Genomic DNA, 23368 nt, shown 5'->3' on the forward strand with positions numbered 1-23368 from the left:
ACCTCTGCTAATTGTCTTCAGATGAAATGTACTAGTCAAAACACAGGAAATCTTTATGTAATGATCCTATAGATAGAATAATCATACCATGAGTTTGCTAAAGGACAAGGAAACCATTTGACAAGGTACTCAGGCCCCGTTCGTGCAGGGATTAGTCAGATGCGCTCATAGCTGCACCTTCCTCACGTGTGATGGAGCTATTTAACCGCCTCAGTCAGCCCAGCAGAGTACTGCATGCGACGTCCGGGCTGTCGCGTTCGCGAGGAAGTGCTATGGGGGCGCCAGGACTGCTCCTTCCCGCGGCCACCTCCACTGGCAGCTTGGGGCGAGTAGCGTGTGCGTGAAGGGGGGGACGCGGCCCCGCGCTGATTCCGCTCTGGCAACGACCGCCTGGCTGACTCCTTGGGAAACCGTGAGTCCCAGCCGGCACAGGAAGAACGGCTGCCCTCCCAGAAACATCTCCAGAGAGCAGTCGAGTTTGCCGCTAGAGCGTCCGCATGCTAGGACGCTCTGGCAGGTGCTGCGTGCTCTGTCGTCAGGCCCGCCTCTCTGGCTGTGTGTGGCACCGCCGCGAGCGGAGCAGTCGTGCAGGCTCCGCCATGATGAACAGCGGAGTGATCGGCGTACCGCTTGGTTTCCCCTTGGGCCCCACGTCTGTCATCCAGGTCACGAACCTGTCCTCGGCAGTGACCAGTGAGCAGATGCGGACTCTCTTCGGCTTCTTGGGAGATATCGAGGAGCTGCGCCTCTATCCCCCAGAGTAAGTAGGATCTGCGCCGGCCTCTGGAGCGATAGAGATTTAGGACGAGGAAGAGGCCTAGAGGGGTCGAGAGGATGGAGGGAAGAGGCAGAAAGCCCTATGTGCCATTTTGGGTGCGGGCACCGGAGTCTCCCGCACGGGATGGTGGTGGTGGTGGTGTCGGTGTCATGTGGTGTGTCATACACTCCTTTGTATGGGGCAGGAGCGTTAGGGGAAAGGGGCTTTGCCCGGCCCTAATATGGCGGCCCCGGTCCACAGGAGGGGAGCAGCCGTGGTATCTCTGGAGCGGCCTGTAGTAACACGGCAGATTTTGCGTTCTTGTGGTGGCGGCCAGGGCCGCGGCTACCCTGTGGGGTACCCGGTGGGGGCTGCCAACACAAGAGTCACAGCCGAAGCGCTTCCCCGGCGCAGGTCTTGTTTCCCCCCTTTTCCTGAAAACCTCTTTTCTGTGGCCCACCTTTCTCTTCGCTCGGACTCAGCTCAAGTGGAGAGGGATCGGGTGGGAGCAACCCAGGCCCGACTCGCGCCCGGCTGGCTGCCAGGCGGGACCAACCCTTTGTTCGAAAGGGCTCTTTTCTCCTTCGAGAAAGGGCCGCTTGAACAGAAGCCAGCATAGCTGTTAACAGAGGAACGGTACCTGCCTCCGATAAGACGCTTGCAGTAAATGAAAGTTAATAACGGACATTACACGTTTCTCTAAATTGTAGCTGTCCTCATTATGTCAGCTGCATGCGAGGGATCCGCTCAGATGGGAGATAATATTGTTATTTTGCGAACCTTAGTGTTTCTTCCAAGCAGATGGCGGCCAACAGAACAGGGGAGGAAAAGAAAAATTTTTTCTTAATGCATCTGTTGTATTACAAAGTGAATGACAGACGTGCCCTTTCAAACCATTTATCTTTTCTTTTGCCTTATGAAAATTAAATAGGAATAGCAGAAAGGGGTAGGGGGAGTCATTCGCATCCATACTTCAATTTTAATACAAAGAAGGCAGAGGAATAAAATTTCATATTTTTTAAAACTAAATAGCAAAAAAGTTGGTATTTGTCCATTTTTATCTGTTACTAGATTATACTTAGCTAGTTTTGAATGATGACCATTCAGAAAAATTAAATGTGATTTTAATATGTATATAAAGTATATGTAGTAGGCATCCATTCACGTAAAGATAAAACAGCCTTACCAAGTTTTAAACACTCTTTAATAGATTTATGGTGATTTTTGTACGGTTTTCTAGGTTTTTACTTTTGACTTGTTCCACAATACACTTAATACACTTGTTTTCTCCTGACTTTAATATATTTTTTGTTATAGCTGTTGCTCTTATTTTTTCACTAAATTATATAGCAGATTTTAAAGTACATATTTTCTTGAAATTCATATACAAATAAAGTTTGTGCCTATGTATAAAATTTTGCCAGTTTGTGTATACACATAAAATATTAAAATCCAGTACCATAGCAGGGTTTGACTTGAAAATGTCAAGGTTATAATGCAGTAAACATCAGTTCTAAATGATTATTTTAGTTTTTAGAAATAGGATGTGGGATTGTGATTACTTATTTTACTCTTGGGTTTATTTGCAACTTTTATGCATAACTTTTAGAAATATGCATTTCCTTGACAAATAGTTCTGGACATTTGACCTGACTTTAAAATTATTACCTTGGAAAAAATTAAGTATTTAATCTAATGCCCTTCTTGTGAAACAGTAAAAACATGCTTCCTTTTGACTCTCTGAAAATATATTTTAATAATATTATGATAAGTTCAGAAAATAGTGTTTCATTGAAAAGTGCATGGATAGTAAAGGTATCCCAAGCAAAAAGATGCTCTAATAGATGCCTGCAATTTGTTAAAATTATTTTCTGCTCCTATTTTTTCCTTAGGTATTTCATTATTTAAGGCTTAGGGTTTTTTTGAAATAAATTCTTTCTATTAATTCAATTTAAAAGGAAGTTTGCTTTTTACATTAGAGTCAACAAAAATTCATGTCATCCCAGTCTTAGCTTTAAAAACACTTCTGTAAGCAATACAAACTTCTGGTGTATTCTAGAGGATGAATTTTGTTACCTTCATGGAACAGCAGGAAACTCACTTTTCAGTCCAGTTTCTAGCTGAAAAACATATTTCAGTAAATTGAATTAGTGAATTGCATGTCTCATGGATTTTGACTACTGAATGACAAATATTAATATGCTCTTTTAAATTAATTTCATGCTGAGGAATAAGAGGAAAGTGACATGGTAGCTTTCAGTCGTTCCAGAATATTTGTGTTACCTAGGTTAAGTAAAAGTTTTCACTGAGATTGGGACCCCATTTGCTAGCCTTTGTACAGAAGCACATAGATAATATTAAAAGAATAGTTTTTTTAACTATCTTATAGATAAAGCGATGTGGTGAAATAAAGTTACACGTTGCATTGTGTAGAATTGTAACCTGTTTTCTCTCTAATTCTGTATTGCAAATATTCAGCGTACACACAAAATATTTTTACTTAGTCAAGCATGAGTTTGCAGAACAGAGTGAAGTTGTGTTCTCTTCTGTATGCATCATCTCATGTATTAAAAAAAAGGGCGTTCAAGTTAAGAAATTTACTGTAATATTTGTAACTATTGCCTTTGCTGGGCATGTTTATTTCTAATGGATATGAACTTGTAGTTCTGTTGATGCTCAACAGTAAACAGAATATATAGACATATGTACATGCATACACACACTTTATAAAGCATATAAACTCCCCTTTTTCTAATCCAGCATTATGGTCTTTACAAATAAAAGTATAAATTATCCTTCACCTCTTCCAAATCAGTCATGTTTGTCAGCCTTCTACTTTTCCCCTTAATCTGCTGAAGTCTAATCCATAAAATCTGATTGTATTAAATACTCAATTTTTTTAATAACAAAACTACTTTTTTTGATTGAAAGGAAATAAATCTTATTCTGGTATTTGGTCAAGGACATGGAACATTTTGGAGCATTGCTCTTGATAATTTAATTTCTTTTCAAAATATTTTTCCCATTCTTGGAAGATGCAGCATTACATGTTAATTTTGGATTTTTTTTTTCTTCCTAATCCTCTCATATTTTGCTCTGTCAGAGCAATCCAAGAGGTTTGTAGAAGCAGTGAACTTGATCAGGTGATCATTTCAACCTTATAGGAAATTCCTTTGATAACACTGTTCCACTGTAATTCATTGTGCAGTGCCCTACTGCTGAGTTGAATGAAAAAAAAAAAAAAGAGAAAGTTTATGACTTACTGGGAATGTAATGACTTACTGGGATGATGTATCTGGCACCTATAGACTCTTCAATGATTGTAGAACAAAGTATAGGGCTGTGCTATAGTTGTCTGAACTAGCATTCCTTTTTATCCATTTTCTACTTTTCTCCAGTCTCCTGTCATTATATGTCCCTTGGTTTTATAGGATGCAACAGAGAATTTCTTAAAAAAAAAAAAAAAAAAAAAAAAAAAAAAAAACCAGGAAGTCTCAATTGCTTAATATAATTACTTACATTAAATAGGTTACATTAAATAGAAAGCATTTTCATGTTAGATTAGTCCACTTAAAGTTCTTGTAAGCATGCAAAATGAGAAACCACCTCAGTTTTTTAATGCATTAAATAAAATGCGGGTTCTTTAACGTGACTCTTCAGTATTCCTAGTGAGCTTCATGAACCTGTTGACTTTTCCCAGCAATTAATATCTTTAAGACTGTGGTTTTAAAGTAGCAGTTTCTTTTAGGGTCCTTTATTTTGTATACTGAATTGATTGGGAGGACTTTTATGAATGTTGAGTTAAATCACACCATGTTCTTTGGTAGTTTGTCACTTCATGTTTTATCTTCATTCATCAAAGCCCTTCAGTTTCTTCAGTCACTGCTCATCAGACATCCCTTTAAGAAGGATGGATTTCATACCTGTCATGTTCCTGAAAGTTTAGGTCTCCATGAGGAAGTATCTGTCTTGTATTGGAGGCTTTCACACTTTATGCAGATGGCAGTAAATGCTACTTTATTGTCATTTTCCAGAGAGGCCTGTGTGAACTGTGTGAGAAACACTCCTTATCTAATAACAGTGGCTCAGGCAGTGAACCATACGAAAGCACACTTTGTTCGGGTGACCTAGCAAGTAGGCACCCTTTTGGTTCTTGAAACATACCTTTTTATTTCCTAATCCCGGCCGAATTTTTCCCTCTCCTGTTTCCCATTGATGCCGTGAAATGCCGAAATTAAGACTCAATAGCCTTGGTGACTATTAAGCAGGCATTCTTTATTGCAGCGCCAGGCGCACAGGGGATTGGTCCACCTAATGTGCACACCGACTGATTTAGATGTACAGTTTACATACATACTATGTATGCATAGTCACTAGTTTTCCAAGAAATGATTACGAATTCATTAACTCACTATTACAGGTTACTGCCCACTTCCACATGTGCACTAGAGTCTCTCGGTGGTCTTCAGAGACATCTGGTGGTCATTTACTTCCTCCACTCCTCTTCATCATCGTGACCTTGTGGGTGAACTGCAGGCCTCTACTCCTTTATTCTTGCTGGTGCATCAAAAGTGTTAGCTTTGACTAGTCTCTGCATTCCTCAGTAACCCTGGGCCCCTTGTTTTGAGAGATAAGCTTCTACTACAAGGTTATATTGTCCTAAAGCATTCTTTATTAAAAAATAGGAGATAAGTTCTGTCGTTTAGTACTACAACTGTTGCATCTGCTCTTTGTACAGCCTTAAGGCACCCAGTCTCTTAAATTAAGCTCCTACTTCAATTAGTTTACAGCTTTAATGTATCAAACCCTACTTTACCATTGGTTAGGCACTCCAGGGTTCACAGTCTGTCTGGAGCGCCTAAAATCCTTCCCGGATGTCCTGCCTCTGTTTACTTCTCCTTATGCTACACCTAAAGGGATTATCTGACTAGTTTATTTCTTTCCTTTTTGGTAAAAAAATTGCTCAATGGCATTAGCCCTGGTTAAATGTTTGACTCCCCTTCTAGACACTAATCCAGTAGGAATCAGTTTGTCCTTTTGTCTGTGTGATAAGAGATGTTCTACAAGCCTCTGCTGGAGCCTCTTTGTCTTAGTCATTCCCTTATCATGTCACCTCTGATGGAAAAATGGCTTTTCTCCTCTGCAAAAACAATACCTGCCTTTCTTAAAACTGTGAGTAGTCCACTTTCAGATTCATCGTTGAGGGCGTTGGAAACTCTTGGCACTGAAGTTGTTTTCGTATGATCATCCTGATTTTAGCTAAGCCTTCATCGGCACTGAAAGCAATATTTCTTTTTATTGAAAAAGCATTAACATTAATCATCTTTCAGTGCATCAGAGATGCTTGTTACTCGTGGCTGTTTGTGTTTACCTATTTTCTTACAAGAAAATTTTAAATTTGACTTGATTGTACAACTATATACTGTTCTGCTCTCTGGAAGGCTTTCCATTGAAACTTTATTCTAAAAATTGAAAGCACTTACTTGATGAATAACATCAGTAAACAAGTATGTTATGTGGAGGTGGGAAAAGAGGTGTTGGTTTTTTTATCTGCTCATTTTACTCTTAAGTAATTTGTATTTGATTATCAAATCTTAAAGAGACTAGCTGAGTTTGTTTTATCATACTGCAACTCTCTGCTGGTTTAAAATGTGTGTCAAAAACTTGCCTGAGATATTTCATGAGTTTAACCCTTTCATTATAAGACTTGTCTCTTAAAGACTGCTGTAGGTGGCTTTCAGTGCTTAAAGACCCTTTTATTCCATTTTGTTGCTATTGACAAGCATTTTGATCACCTCTTCTTCCCTGTCCCATAAACAGAGCTTTAGCCCTGAGAAGAAGGATATTCAGAGAATTTGCGTACTTTTATTTTTACCAACTGCTCAGAAATGAAAGTTAGGGATGATTGAAAAATCCTTTAAGAAAATAGGATTTCTATGTTGTTGTTGTTTTTTAATTTACTATAATATTATATAGTATAGTATTTTCCCTTTTGCTTACATCTTGAGGAAAATAGGATGACTGAATTGCAGGTTTCCTGAAGCTAGAATTAAATATCATAAAGAAAAGTTAAAGGTGTATATGAAAATGAATTGGAAAATTATGGTTAGATAGAATGAAAGAGTCAACAAGAACAGAAAATAATATTACAGCCACAGCCTGTGTTAAGAGAATTAGTTTATGTACTAAGAGTTGTTATTATGTCAGGGCCTCGGTGTGGATTTGCCACTTCTGTGTAGAAGAGGGTGGCTTTAGTGGGGCTTCGCTGTCAGCTTCAGTGATATTTTGTCATCAAAGTCTGAGGAAAAACTCCTGAAGTTTTGAATATCTGTGTATGGTCTTGATTTGGCTAGACATCCGAATTCCCATGTTGAGAATGAAGAATTGCTGTCATTGTTTAACAGATGCTCTCCTCAGATTGCCATTTGCAAAACTTTCAGTGCTTATTGAGTTTTCTTAAGTGGGAATACACAGAGGCCATTAAGGGGAGGTAGGAGGGTGGCTGAATTTTTGGTGGAATGAATTGTTTGAAAGCAGGGAGGCACAAACTGTCTGCATTAGGTGTTGAAAGCCCTGCTATAATACTGTTTGCTTCCAGATGTTCTGGAGCGGTCTTGGAGGCTAGCACACATGAGTGTTTCTTAGACATCGTTATATCCTGCAGTGACTGCAGTATAGATAACGCCTTTGAGATAAAACACATAGAGCCTTATTTAAATGTGATCTGCACAATTATTTCAGAACATCTTATTTTGATAGGTTATTCATTTCTGTTGTTGTCTCCTCCACCATCACTCCCCTGAAAAAATTTGGACCCTTAGAGGGATGTTTTGTAGCCTTTTATTTGATTTTTTTTTTTTTTCACTGTAGCTTTCTGAATAGGTCATTCTTATGTTTTTGGTTTATTGTTGTTCTGTTGGGTGTTACTGTCTCCCTACAAAGGAAAACAAAAATGGCAGAAACATCTGAATACTATTCAGATCTTTATTTCCTTTTTGAGTTTTCTTGCTTTCCTAAAGAGACTGGATTATAGTAACCTTAAATCAGAGATGTTGGACTAGCTTTTTTGCATCGGTGCTTTGTAACCCTAGGAAGAAGACTATGACTCTACCTCAATTCAGCCTTAGAAAAGGTTGGCAGAAAAAAATGGGACAAAAGGAATTAAAACAGAATAGGACTTTTCTGTTTTAAGAAAGACTTCCTACAAAGCCTACTGGGGAAGTTTAGGAGGCCCACTTCGTAAAAGGAGATGATCCAATCACTGTGAAACCTTTTAGAATTTTAGATTTCTTGGATCTTAATCATCTCCCTTGATGTAGATGCAGCATTGATGTGTTTTCAGCAGAGGTGGTCTCCTTATAAGAGAACTTCTTCTCTTCACTTCTCCAGTGAATTGCATATCAGCTTAACCTTGAGAAAACACTTTGTACCAAGACTTCTTTTTAGAGCTTTGTTGCAGTAGTGTTCTGATGTTAATATTTTTAAACATATTTTTCAGATAGCTTTTGTGATTGAAATCCAGGAAATACGGGGGGGAAATGTGCGAAATAAGTTTTGGTCCGAATGAAATAGGCTCAGGCAGAATCCTCTGTGAAGCACATTTTTATTCACGTTCTTGCAAGAGCGGGTGACCTAGCAAGTAGGCACACTTCCAGTTCTTGAAACACACCTTTTTATTTCCGAATCCCGGCCGAATTTTTCCCTCCCCTGTTTTTTCCCATTGGTTAGGCACTCCAGGGTTCACAGTCTGTCCGAGGCGCCTAAAATCCTTCCCGGATGTCCTGCCTCTGTTTACTTCTCCTGATGCTACACCTAAAGGGATTATCTGACTAGTTTATTTCTTTCCTTTTTGGTAAAAGATTGTTCAATGTCATTAGCCCTGGTTAAATGTTTGACTCCCCTTCTAGACACTAATCCAGTAGGAATCAGTTTGTCCTTTTGTCTGTGTGATAAGAGATGTTCTACAAGCCTCTGCTGGAGCCTCTTTGTCTTAGTCATTCCCTTATCGTGTCACCTCTGATGGAAACGGCTTTTCTCCTCTGCAAAAGCAATACCTGCCTTTCTTACAACTTCCCCCTTTCCTTTTTCATAATCTTATTGTCTTTTGCATTTCTAGGGCATGGTTCCACATGAGGCCTCTAGGGCTGACAGCATGATGTTACATTATTCTTCTTCTTGAGAGTTTTTATTCTAGATGAAGCATTTTCCCAGGGTATGGGGGAGGGTCTACTTCCATTCGTTTCGTTAGGGCAGTTTCAATTAATCGTTGAACTAATCCTCGCACACAGGGAATGATACAGCATCCTACAGCCGCTAACATTCCCGCTACCATTATAAGAGAAGTCAATATTGATACCACCCTACCTTTCCATTTCCCAAACCAGGAATCCAGCCAACCTGTCAGTGTGGTGTCTATTCCGGAGTTCTCAGCTAACTCATCAGCTAGACTGGTGAGCCCTTGAAGGGCTTTAGTTATAGTACCATCTGGAGCTGTATTGTTGGGGATGAAGGTACAGCACCGATTCCCTAACATTACACACACACCTCCCTTCTCTGCTAAGATCATGTCCAGGGCGATCCTATTTTCCCATGCCATTCGGCTGGTTGCATCCAATTGTTCAGCTATTCCTTTCAATGCATCTCTGGTACAATTAATAAACCTCTGTTGGTTATAGTAAATATAGTTTATCCAATCTACATTTTTGTTTATAGTTACCCACCAGAAAAAGACAGACTCGAATCCTGCTCCTGTCTGATTCCTTGCTTTGTGTTCATCTGGGACTCCTCTAGGGACTCCAATGGGATCTATATATATCCATTCATCAAAGGATACACCCAAACTTCTTTTTACTCTGTTGCCTGAGATCAGGGTTCCTGTTCCTTTTTCAAATGCTAGGGTGAATGGTATTGCCAATTGTACCATTCCACATGTACCTTTCCAGTTAGCCATCAACACAGATCGCAAGGTCTTCCCTCCACAATACCACCAGAGATCCGCCCGAGGCACTTGTATCGCTGAGTAGTTTCCTTTCACATCCTTGGTCACATTCAGAGTTTCAGTGCACAGGGTAAATCCCTCCACAGGTCTGGCAGCCTTCACACCCTGCCGTGAGAGGCACGCTGGATGGTTACCAATTGCTGTGGAAAATGCTGGTGGCACTTTAACATCCCTAGACTCCAAGGCAGGAAACAGTAAGGAAAGTGAATGCCAGGTCTCATTTCCCCAGGCGGTCCTTTCTTGGTATAATGCTATCATACACCACATCCCTACGGAATCTTTCATCCACCCTAAGGGAAAAGGGACGACCTGTGCTGTGGGCCTTCCTGTGGCACAAGCATAGCGATTGCTTTGGTTCAGACTATTAACAGTATATTTTACCCATTCTACCCAAGCATTTGTCTCACCGTACCCTTTCTCAATCCCAAATGTTTAAGATCTTTAATCTCAGTAACTGTTACCAAAGCTGGATCATTCAGTGGTTCCCACTGTTGTATTACTGGGAGTTTTAGTAGTCATAGTTGTCCCTTCTGCTTAACTGCTATTTTCCAGTGTGTCTATTCTAAATCTTCCCCTTGGATCTCTTCCAGACACATCTGCTCCTATTCCATACATTAGGTTAGCCGTATCATCCCCCTGGGTTATAGTTATCAACAGAGGATTACATTCTAAAAGGCCACACTCTGGGGAAGGTGATCCTTTGTAAAAATGTATTTTCTTTTTGAGAGGGTAATAATAAGAAGACTTGATCCACTTATCAACGGTCCACCCTCCAATTTGGGTGGTCCACCACACTCCATCGGTCACAAGGTGTAGCCTCGTGATATCCCTCTGCGACCCTCCAAGTTTCTGGGCACAGGTACTTGTTTTCACCACTCAACCATCTTTGGGCCTCTAGATTCCCACACTTCAGTACTTGACAGGCATCAAAGCGTACGGTCTGTGGGGTATTTAGTGATATTTATGATAAGCCTAACCGGGTAATCTGGGTGTGCACTTCGTATGTGATCTAGGCGTACAACACCGCCCCTATGACCAGTATCATCGCAAAATGCTTCTTAAAATTCATGCCGTACACAGATTTATATCTCCTGACTGGATCATCCTGCCCTAACCCACGGCTCACTGTCTCTTTAGGGTTGCTTGCAGCGGGCTGTCAGTAGAATGTACAGTCCACTGTTCCACTGGATCTGTTGGCGGGGGTTCAACTGGTCCTTTTAGCTGAGTGTAGTGAGTCCAACCCCTGTCGGCCGTCCTCACTGCAGTCTCAGTGGTCAGTAACACTTGGAACGGGCCTTTCCATTCTGGTTGGAGCTTGGTTTCCTTCCAGGATTTGATCAAGACCCAATCTCCTGGTCGGAAGGCACGGACTGCAAATTCCAATGGGCGGAGTTTGGGCAAGAAGTCCTTTATTTCTGAGGAGAGAGAAAGAAGACGACAACCCCAGTATATAGTTCTTAAGAAACACATCTTTAGTTTCAAAAGTGTGCGTCTTCTCTGTTACCCATATAAGGTAGTTCAAAAAGCATCTCATAGGGCAAGAGACCTGTATCTTTTCTAGAAGTCTGGATCCTCAACAATGCTATTGGTAAACATTTAGTCCATGGTAATTTGGTTTCTAAAATCAGTTTCGACAATGGTCTCTTAATGGTCTGGTTCATCCTCAACTTTTCCTGATGATGGGGGATGCTAGGGGATGTGAAATTCCCATACTATCCCTAAACTTTCCACAATTCCTTGAAGGATTTTAGAAGTAAAATGACTGCCCTGATCTGAGTTTATATTCTCCACTAACCTGTATCTGGGAATAATTTGTTCTAGTATTATCTTAATTACCCCTGCTGCAGTAGCTGACACCAAGGGGTAGGCTTCCACCCATCCAGTAAGGCGGTCCACCAGGACTAAAAGATCTTTTAGCCTGCCTGTTGGTGGCAGTTCAGTGAAGTCTACCTGTATACTTTGGAATGGTCTCAAGCCGGGCTCTCCTCCTCCTGAAGGTTGCTTTCTCAAGCCTTTCTTGTTTGCTTTCTTACAAATAATACATCCCTCACAAATTTGTTTGGCTATTGTGTATATGCCAAAGCACTTGTACTTCCACAGAACTATTTGCATGTTGCATGCGATCCCCAATGGCTTCCCTGTTGTAACACTGTCACTATTTCTCTCATTGTTTGTTGACCATTTCCCTTCCATCAGGCAGAATCCATTCACCACATTTCTCCACTGCCCCTGCTTCTGTCATTGCTTCTCCTGCCCCAAGGCTGCCTCTTTTGCCACCTTGTCCACCAATCTGTTTCCCCTTGCGGTAATTGAATTGCCTCTCTGGTGACCTGTAACATGTAAAGCTGCTATTTCACTTGGTATTAATATATTAGCTAACACCTGCTTTGTACGTTCTTAGTGTAAAAGTTCTTTCCCTTTGCTATTTATTAGTCCTCATTCTTCCCAAATTTTACCAAAGGTATGCACTGCCCCAAAGGCATAGCGAGAGTCTGTATATATTGTTCCTTCCCCTTTTTCCAGTTAATTTAAGTGCCTGGTTTAAGGTATACATCTCACATGTTTGAGCGGACCATGCACTAGGTAATTTTTCAGATGCTTTTACTTGTTGGTGTCGTGTTAAAAGGACTGTAGTTTTGATACTTGTCTGTCAGAGTCCCAGGACTTTCACTGATTTACTATCAGAGTCCCACCAAAGGACTTCCACTGACTCAGATTCACAAATAATCGAAATTAGTTATTTTATTGAGAGCGACAGAACAGATTCGAGATTGCCGTTGATAAATTCACTAATTACAGTAGTGCTAATTACTTAAGGTTAATATTGCTAGCAAAAATAACGATAGTACAACAACCGGGGGCAACATTCCCCAGAGGGTGAAAGGCGCAGCGCTTACCCAGAAAGGCGTCCCTGCCTGGGGTGGAGGAAGAGAACACAGCCTGTCGACTGGTCCGTCAGGTATCAAGTTTCTTCTCTCCCAATTTAACAGTCATTTTCTCCATCCTTTTATCCCCAAAATTACGAGGTTTCCCTCCCCTAGGTGACGTGTAGTATGATTTGGGTGGAGAGACGAGTGCTATAGTCATATATGTTTAGCATGATCTCTAAAATCTTCATTAGCATGTACAGGGGTGTCAACTTTAATATGCATTTCACAGGTAACGAGGCAAAGGTCAATTACCAGACATGGCAGCCTCTCAAGGGAACAAAGAGCTACACAAGGTCTCTGTTATCTTGATTTTACTGTCTCTGCTGACGAAAAGCAGGGCTGTCCTGGCTCCCCAAGACCACCCCGTCATTTGTCATTTATGTATCCTGTGATAGCCGGACAGGCCTTCACTCCCCTGGGCTGCACAAGAGATAGCAAGGCCAGTCTTAATTGCTCTTTGAGCACAGAGACTTCACCTCATTATCCAAATTCCACAGTTGACTCACTCCATGCACCACCGCATAGCCATTACACCTCTTTCCTTCTATCACTCTTGAAGAACCGTCTACGAACAAATGAAGACCCCCAGATAGGGGTTCTTCCCTTAAGTCAGGTCGTATCGTAGTCTGGTACTCAATTACATCTAAGCATTTGTGTGTAAGTTCTTCATCCTTTGCCTCTATTTTTTTTTTTTCCCCTCAAAAAGGTCGCTGGGTTAAGGCAAGAGCTGGTAGTTAAAATCAAATCATCCTTTTCAATTAAAATTCCTTCATACTTCAGTATTCTTGAATTGGTTAGCCGTTTTCCCATGGTTTGGGCTAAAATGGTTTTTACTTGGTGAGGGGTGCTAACTTCTATCATTCCCCTGGCCACCCTCGGGAGACCAGATCTAAGAGTTTAGATAATAGGCCACTGGCTGCCGCTTATCCCCCCCACTCTTGAGTTCCTAATGCAGCCCCTTTGTCTACAGTTACAAATAGTTGAAAAGGTTTCTCCAAAGAAGGTAAGGCTAAAACTGGAGCTCTGATTAGGCTCTGTTTTAAATCTTCCACTAAATCCTCCTCTTCTTCTGTCCAAACCAATACATTTGGTTCTTCAGCTAACAGTTTGGAATGTAGTCCTTTAGTCTTTTGAGCATACCCCTCTATCCACAGTCTACAGTCCCCAGTCAGCCCCCAAAATTTTCTCAGTTCCCTCTTGGTCCTTGGCAGAGGTAAGTCTGCTATTCCTTTGATCCTCTCAGGATTTATAGGATTTATTTTTCTACTCCCTTCACTGACTAGATGTCCCAAGCACTTCACTTCTGTTTCCACATATTGCAATTTTATGGGGCTTTTTTTGTTGGTTCTTTTTTTATTGAGACCCTCAAACCTTGCTGTCCCAAAAAGTTCAGTAACTCATTCGTGGCTTCTTTGACCCTGCCTTCTTCCTCCCCAGATACCAATAATCATCCACATACTGAAGCAGGGCTACTCCCAATGGAGGGCTGAATTGTTCAAGCACTTGTTCTAACGCTTGCCCAAACAAATTAGGGGATTCTGTAAATCCCACAATGATAACACCCTACCGGTGAACCTTGAGCTGCTGGTAGGAGTGGTCGGGGCAGTCCTCTTCCCCGTCCTCGTCCCCTGTTATTCACCCCTCTTCCTCGCCCCCAAGTAACAGTCTAAGGGGTCCCACTTCGGGGATTCAATTTCTTTGTCGATTGAAACATCACCGACAGTCTGGGCTGGGAACATATAAAATGGATTTGGGCGTCCCCGAATCCTGAATCTATTCCTCTTGACCCAGCAAAAAGCATATTCATTCACCTTCTTCTAATTCCTTATTATTCCTTATTATTCACAGACATGTTTAAAGTCTGACAGACCCGGTCTTCATCAGATCCAAATTTGGGCCAAAATACACTAGGAGGTCTTATGGGTTCTTTGGTCCAAACAAATGCAAATGCAAACATGTCCCCCCTGGGACACCCCAAAGATCTCCCGTGACGGACACGGGACCCCCAGGGATGTCCCCAGGATGCCCCCCCCAGACACCCCTGGGATCCTCTAAGACAGACACAGGACCCCCTAGGACACCCCTGAGACCCCCCCCCAGGATGTCCACGGGCCCCCACCCCCAGCCCCTCCGGGACGCGGTCCGAACAAAACAAATCATTTTCTTTTTATCTTTATCCCTTGTACAAGAAGAATCATTCTGAAACCTCAACATTCTCCCCTAAAGGACTGTCTGGGGAAATGTTCCCGGGGACTTTCTTATTATCCCCTTTCTCATCCCTAGGCCTAGAATCCTTATTTCCCATTCTATACAGAGACTTTTCTTACACCCCTTCCTTTCGCTTCGTCCTTCTCCGGCTGCGCCCCTCGCGGGACTACAGAACCGCGGATTCAGACTCCACACTCGCTTTGTACCGCAGTACGTCTCAGTCACTCACACACACCAAGTCTCTTAGAATGTCCCCGACCACCAAGGCAATACTTTAACAGTCCGATTTTTCTTACCTTGGTCCGTGCACGGAGTTGCCTGGTCGTACTCTCTGTGCCTACTGCACCTATCCCTTTTCCCCCTGGGGTTCACAGAGTCTGCCGTCCAACTGGGTCTCGAGATCTTAGTCGATTCCTCCCAGAATCCCTGCCGACGATCCACGAGACCATTGAAATCAACGGGACGCATCTTCCCATCCTTCGGCGACAGGGACTCCCAAGAAGATGACTTCTGCTCCCGGACGATCCCCCAAATTGTGAGAAATAAGTTCTGGTCCGAATGAAATAGGCTCAGGCAGAATCCTCTGTGAAGCACGTTTTTATTCACGTTCTTGCAAGAGCGGGTGACCTAGCAAGTAGGCACACTTCCAGTTCTTGAAACACACCTTTTTATTTCCTAATCCTGGCCGAATTTTTCCCTCCCCTGTTTTTTCCCATTGGTTAGGCACTCCAGGGTTCACAGTCTGCCCGAGGCACCTAAAATTCTTCCTGGATGTCCTGCCTCTGTTTACTTCTCCTTATGCTACACCTAAAGGGATTATCTGACTAGTTTATTTCTTTCCTTTTTGGTAAAAAAATTGCTCAATGGCATTAGCCCTGGTTAAATGTTTGACTCCCCTTCTAGACACTAATCCAGTAGGAATCAGTTTGTCCTTTTGTCTGTGTGATAAGAGATGTTCTACAAGCCTCTGCTGGAGCCTCTTTGTCTTAGTCATTCCCTTATCATGTCACCTCTGATGGAAACGGCTTTTCTCCTCTGCAAAAGCAATACCTGCCTTTCTTACAGAAATATTATAAAAAATATACTTGTCATAGCTGGCTCTATAGATGTTGAAATTTATAAGGATTATTTATGGAGCTTGGAACTGCCTGGAACAGAATTATGTTTTTGGGTTAGCAATGAAAACAAAAAAGGAAAAAGCTAAGAGATGTTAGAAGTCTGGACCACAGAATCTTCAGTGGAGGCTTCAGCCATTTTAGTTGTAACACTGGCATGTGTATTTAAAAACAAATCACACAACAACAAAACCCCCAAAACACCCTTCCCCCCCAACCCATGCACACAGATGCCCTTCTACCCCCCCAAACCATAACAAACAAAAAACCCCTTGTGACCATTAAAAAAAATAAAAATCTTTGCAGTGAGCAAAGTCTGACTCTTCAGAATATGTAAGATTACAAGTTGTATGCAAACATTTCTGCTGAGTACTGAGAAAGATATAGCTAGCTCTTTGTCAGCTCTGATGGAAAGTGTGCTGAACCAAGACCTTACAGATGGCTCAGAAGCCATTTTATACATTTTTATGGTTTGAAGAACCCACAACAATTTATTGTTGTTTAGACAATTATTCTATTACCCGATGACCCCCTCCCCACCCAGGAAGGGGAATCAGGGAAAAAACAAGGAAACCTGAGGGTTGAAATATAAACAGATTTAATAGGATAAGACTAAATAATTAACATTAATAATACTAAAGAACCAGTATTGATCCCGATACCAAGCCTTGTAAAATATACAAGGATTATACTCAGCCAATTATATCAGCAGGAAGCTGTGCACTCCCAGCAGTGGACAGCAAACGTCAGTCACTGCAAGCACTACGGCTTTGGGAGGAAGGGAAGGCCTCAGGGGTCTGGCACCGGGGGAAGAAGTTTTCAGGATTGCAGCCATTAAGAGAGAGAGAGAGCACTTTGCAGCAAACTTTCTAATTTATATTGAATGTGATGTTTATGGTTTGAAATAATCCTGTTGGCTAGGTTGAGTCAAGTGCCCAGGCCTCGCTCCTCCTCATCCCTGCACCTGGCTAGCTCAACAACACCGAGACCTTGAAACCCACATAGCCTAGCTGGCTATAAAGTAAATATTTTCATGAATTCAGACACTAGAGTCTTCTAAAAATGCAGTTTTCCCCAGCATTAGAAGAGACCTTACTGAAAAGTAAAATTACTGAAAGAGTAATTAGTCCTGTGTCACTCAAACCAGGACATACATTTATTTCCTTCCTGAACGTGAAAGCTTGAAACTGTGGAACATTGTCTGCTACAGACAAACTAAATGGACAGAAGAAATGTAGTCACCTTGCAATGTTTTTCTAAATTGTATAAGATTGATTTTTCATATTTATGTTTCTCCCTCTCCCTGTTTATTTTGCTTCCTCAATGTCTCCAGTTTCACAGAATTTTACATCATAAATGCTTCTGATTGCCATTCTGAAATTGTCTGGTTCTCTAGATATTTTACCCAGATCTTACCTTTCTGGTAACCAGAAATGTACCAATCTGCGTGCCTCAGACTAAGTTCCTGGTTCATTTATGCAATTAATATGATGAAATAATGTGTCTAAAACTTCTGAGTTTGTATGTAAATACTAAAGCCTAATTAGTTCCATACAACAACTTTGGGAGTACCTGCTTGGAATTTGAGGGACTACAAGATGGATTGGGCTATACTTGAACTGCTTCTGGTACTTCCAGAAAGTTGACAAGTGTTTCAGTTGAGGGAGGGTCAGGATTAAACAGTTCATGCAGTATATTTTCTGTCATTTACTGCTTTGCTAGGAGACAGATTTTATTTTGTTTTTCAAATGGAACTTGCTGATGTTCCAGCAATATCCTATTGTATTCTGTCTTTGAAGGCTTCACTTGTACTTACTTCATATGAAGAAATAAACTGCTTCTATAAAATGTATAAACCTTGAATAGGGAATACATATTTTTTTAAAGCAAATTTTGTTTTTGATCAAGATTACAAAGTTTACGTATTGTGCTTTCTGACATCTCTGTTGGTGTACTTTCTAATGGAAAAGCAAGTTACCCAACATATGTATTTTTAATTTTCTTCCTTATTCTAGCCTAATAGTGAATTCCTCCTACCTCCTCTAGTGTTATCCTGTGCTACACTATGCCAAACTAAGGCAGACGATAAAAAGGATTTTTGTTACGTTAGTGAATTAAGACCTAACGTTTGAAAGACCTCTTAAGAACTGATTTTATCTTTATATGAATTAACAAAACTTCTTTTGTGAAGGCCTAAGAAAGAGTATCAGTTAATATGGGCTAATATCTGAAGGACCCACTAAAAAATGACCGGGCTTATTGTTTGACTTTATTCTCCAAATAATCTTTGTTTAAGAAAAGATAAACTATAAGTTATTTACTCAACAAATGCGTCCAGTAAATGTGCTACTTACAATAGTAATTCGGAATGTACCGGTGAATGTTTAGCAAGATTTGTAAAGAAAATCAGCCTTGTTAATTTGGGGTTTTGGCTTCTGTAAATTTCCATTAAAAAGCAGGAGGGACTACGCTGTGTTTTTTTTAATGACATAGTAAGTAGGCAAATTAGTAAATTTCTATAGTCTTGTCTTTTGTGTAACTTTTCCAGGAAGTCTAAAACCTATCTTTTTTTAAATTAAGAAATAATAGTTGAAAATGCATGCATACAATTATTTAATATGGCTAATTGTTTTTTTCCTTTTATCTTGCAGCAATGCACCTCTTGCTTTTTCCTCCAAAGTATGTTATATTAAGTTTCGTGAAGCATCGAGTGTTGGTGTGGCCCAGCATCTAACTAACACGGTTTTTATTGACAGAGCTTTGATAGTTGTACCCTGTGCAGAAGGTTGGTATTTTAGACATTCTTCTGTAATGTTGGTCTTTGTCCTGTCTGCTAATTGTTTTAATCTTTCCATGTAAGGAGGTGGTGCTCTGTTGTTATTTTATCTCTTTTTAAAAAAAGTCTTGAAACAAAATTGAATGAAGAAACACAATTATATAGATTTATTTGAAATTCATCATTAGAAAAAAATAGTTGATTTAAATTAGGATAATTCAGTTTTCCATAGTTATTACATATTTTGGGGGAAAAGAACGTGAAATAATTCCCTTCAATATGGTTTGTGTTGGCAAGCTTATTCCCACACAAAGTTCTCACTGAAGTCAATGGAGCACCGAAAAGATCAGGCAATTTCCTGGCACTGATAACACTGCAGTTAGGATCTTAATGTATCGCCCTTGGTGTGTGGTTTTTTGTTGTTGTTGTGGTTTTGTTTGTTTGTTTTTTTAAGATACTAATTATTTTTCCATTTTTTTAGACTATTCAATCTTGTAGACATATGATATATGCACTTGGCCATTTTAGATTCATCTAATCTAAAATATTTTGCATTTGTGGTGATAATTACTGTTTGTATATAAATGTTTACCTGCTAGTTTAATAAAAAAAAATTTGGTTTTCATTTCTTGTTCCTGTGGAAAATATTTGTGTGCAATAAGAAGGCTTTCTTATGCATACTGATATTCCTTTTTGATTTTAGATATCTCTTTAAAAATGTAATCAGCTGTACAGAATGCTTCTAGTGTAAAATATTTTTATAACTCTTAATAAAATAAAATGCTTGGTGAATACTAAATTTACAGTTGTTCCTTTAACTATCTTTGAGGTCATGGTTTTGATGTGTTGAATACAAGGTAGTTCTTATTGTTAGTATACCATCCCAGATCTGAATACAGTTCTATGAAGCATGACTCTACTGTAGGCAGATCACTGGAGTTAGGCAGAGCCCCATTGACTTCATTGGGATCATTGTGGGAATTGAGCATCTGCCAATTTGGATCTGGACTTTTTGCCTCTTTGGAGTGGAAATGTTCCAGTTGGTGGAGTGAAGCTAACTTCACTTTGAACATGGTAGCTGTTTTGCCATGAACAGCAATATTTAGAATGATTGATCCATAAACTGCAGCAAGTCCAGAAATATCTCCTATTACCAGGAGTTTTGTAACTGCAAGAGTCGGGTTTTGGTTCAAAAAATACTGTTGACTTCTTGGAGTTTGTTAACAGTGGGCCCAGAGTACCATTTTTTGGCATGTTCGCCACCTCATGATCTGGATAGTATGAGATTAGTGCTGCTATAATTATGGTCTGGGGTGTTCCTAGCAAACTCTGACAAGTCTCCAAAATTTCATAGACTCTAAAATGGCCTACAACATACTGTCTGTTCTTGTAGCCTTGTTAATATGGGCATTTTAATAAGTCTTTGGGAAGCCTAGATTTTTATTTGCTTTTATGCTTTGTTTTGGGGGCTTTTTGGCTTTTTTTTGGAACTTGTTCTTAAACCACAAACTGTGGAATGGGTGGAAGGAGAATAAAATCAAAGTTATGAAAAATCTTGTTCCAACCCTGTTTGTAGCTGACTTATTAGGCATTTCTGAGAAAATGTATTACAGAAAAATTGTCACTGTTCCAGATCATTCTGGACCCCCACACAGAGATTTATGCATAATCAGGTGAACAAGTGATTGGGTTGTGAGGTCAAATTTTTTCTAAAGTCAGAATGCTGTTTTCGTGTAACTTTCTAATTTGTAAAGATGTGAATTCATATAGGTTTAACTTTCTGAGGAAATTATTCTGTGGAATAAGCATCGCTTTGGAGACCACAGTGCAACACTTTTTATTCACTATGTATCATTGTTAACGGAGTCAGTGGAGTGTATCACAGGCTTTAAAAGTAGCAATGGCTGTATTCTACTGGAAGGTTAAATTCCATCCATGGTCAACGGTGCCAGCAATAAAACATTTCATGTGCTGAACCAAACATAGAGGAGGGGTAAAACAGAGCTCTGAAAACTTGGTTTTAAAAACCAGAATAAAATCTGAAATTTTGAGTGTATTTAAACAGTGGTAAATCAAGGTAAATCAAGAGGAGGGAATCACTACACAATGAAAACAATGATAATTTTGTGACATTTAATAAACAATTTAAAAAATGTAATTGTAAATGAAGTGACATTATCGAGTTGTCAAAACATGACTTTCTTTTGTGTGTATCGGTATGTTTTTCTTTAAACATTATACTTTGAGAACGCAAAGGCTGAAAGAAAAACAAAGATGCCACCCTAACTATTCTAAATTTTATGTCCACATTGTCTAGCAGATGGATTTTGACTATTAATTTGGTTTTGTATGTTTTTTCTGTGTGATATTTGTGCATTATTAGATGACTAGACTGGCCAAGGCAGACCTGTTACACTTGCCTGAGTTAGGCATTGTTTGCTATGCCACTAAACCTGCCGCCAAGTGAAACCTTCATGGGGGAAATGAGATCGAAGTCTGGCCTGCTGAAGATGGACGCCCTGTCTCTGTTTTTATTTTATTTTGCTTTCTTTCCTTTGTTTCTTTTATTTTTATTTTATTTTTCCCCTTTTTGTTTTGTTCTGTTAAATCTCTTTCCCTTGTACTTGTGAACTGGTAATTCAGTCTGATAAAATGATGTTTTGTAAAGGGTTCACAGTGTTTCATTTTGAAGTTGACCGGAAGCTGCTCGTGAATGGTATACACAGAATTTAGAATATGATTAACTAAGTTTTATGCTGTGAATTATGGATAAATTTGGTTTGTAATACATTTAAGCATCTAAATTAAACAGATGAGCACATTGTGTCAGACTGGAATAGTGAAAAATATATCAGTTTTAAGATGCATTCTTTCATATATTATGCTTTATGAACTTATCTTGGAACAGGACAGTTGAAACTTACTTTCTGGAGAAAGTAACTTTACAAAGTGAAATCATGATCTTTCTCTGCTATTTTTCCTCTTCTCAGCAGAGTGGTTATATTTTAGGTTGCATGGTCTGTTTAAAAGAAGGCTTTCTATTTATGTCTAATATGAAGAGTTTAAAGTAATTATTTCTGATATTGAACTCTCATGAATATTGAATGTCACGAAATATTTGTTTGCTTCTGATGAAACCTTGCTCCAGTGAGGTCAGTGGCAGTAAGATTTTATGCTTTTGTTTTTGTAATTCTTAGAAAAAAGCTGTTTACCACTCATAAGTACAAATGCAGCCTGAGGTTTTGGTTGGAATGTGTTATGTGAGGCACATTGTCTTTTAACACTGTTATTTGTGGGAAGATTGAAAAGTTCTGTGTATGTGTGTATTGCACTTTTATATGCTCTAGTGGTTATTTCAATAAGAGTTTAAAAAAAAAAAAAGTGTCATCTCTCAATCTCAGAAGCCCTGGCAGTTCATGCTGGAGTGATTGAGAAGGTTCTCATCTCTAAATGATGTTCGTTCTTCTTTCTTGTGAAACGGAAGCCCTGAAACAGAAGAGCTGGACCAGGTGGTGTGTCTAATCCTCAGGCATTGCTCTTCCCAGCCAGCTGCATTGTGACCAATTGGTTTCACTCTGGTAATGCACCAGGCTGTGAACTGCATCTGGGAAGGAGCTTTGCTTTGTGATTTCTGTTGGATTTAGCTGTGCCAGTGGAGGTAATTACCAATAGTTGTAATCTCTTTAATCTCTACTGCTAAATCCAATAAGAATCCAATAAGAATCATGAATTGGATGACACAGAAATTCTTTTATTTGTAAGTGTGCATTTTCCATTGATTTAAAATAGTAGGAAAATAACAATTCCTTTAATTATGTTTTGAGTAGATAAAACCAGAAAGTATTTTTAAAAGAAATGTACTTATTGCTGAAGCAGTTTGAGGAGGAGGAGGAGAGGATTAATCATGTAATTTCATTATAGAGTAAGAAATTAATTTCTTCTGAGCACATGGAGGGGGATAAAAACACTGTGATTAATACCTGCTTAACACAGATACTTCTATTCAGCATTTAGCAAAATGGATTTTGGTATTGACTAGATTTATATAGATTTATATAGAATGTTGACTAGGGCTCTTAATCACTTTGATGATACAAAAAAGTAACAATTATAACTGATATTTAGGACAACTGTACATTTCTGAAGAAGCATAAGGTATCTCTAGGCAATGCAGAGCTAACCTACATTTGCTTCCAGATTCCTTTGCAAAGTGAAGAATAAATAAATGATCATCTCTGAAAATACAGGCAAATTTTCAGGGTTCTGTCTGTAGAGATAAACCCTTCCTCATTCTTGAATAAAATAAATGAGCAGGTCTTTGTGGCATGGAACTGACCAACTAGATTTTTGTATTTAAAATAGAACACTATGTTGTTGAGGGACACAAGTATTCTGGAAATAATGCTGCTAACTTTATAGATATGCATGTTATTAATTTTTGAACTACTATAATAGTTTACTTAACTGAAAGTGTTCAGTTGATTTCTTAAGCAACGTTTGAGCAAATGAATAATTCCAATTATTTCAGTAAGATGACCCATATGCTTAAAGTTTAGAATTGTATTTAAGTACCTTTTTGAACCT

At 39.7% G+C, this 23368-nt stretch overlaps 1 protein-coding gene across 3 annotated transcripts in view; it reads left to right on the plus strand.

Moving 5' to 3' along the window:
• Positions 1–245: 245 nt before the first annotated feature.
• Positions 246–23368, plus strand: part of LOC141735440 (uncharacterized) — a 68912-nt gene continuing 45789 nt past the window's right edge. For 2 of the 3 annotated variants that reach the window (XM_074568203.1, XM_074568202.1), the window contains exons 1-2: positions 246–760; positions 18660–18793. In XM_074568203.1, coding sequence (XP_074424304.1) covers positions 498–760; positions 18660–18793 — 397 coding nt within the window. In that variant the 5' untranslated portion in view covers positions 246–497. The remainder of the gene's footprint in view (positions 761–18659; positions 18794–23368) is intronic. The other variant, XM_074568204.1, reaches the window with a different exon arrangement.

The sequence above is a fragment of the Larus michahellis genome, chromosome W (assembly GCF_964199755.1).
Source record: "Larus michahellis chromosome W, bLarMic1.1, whole genome shotgun sequence".
Taxonomy (NCBI): Eukaryota; Metazoa; Chordata; class Aves; order Charadriiformes; family Laridae; genus Larus; species Larus michahellis.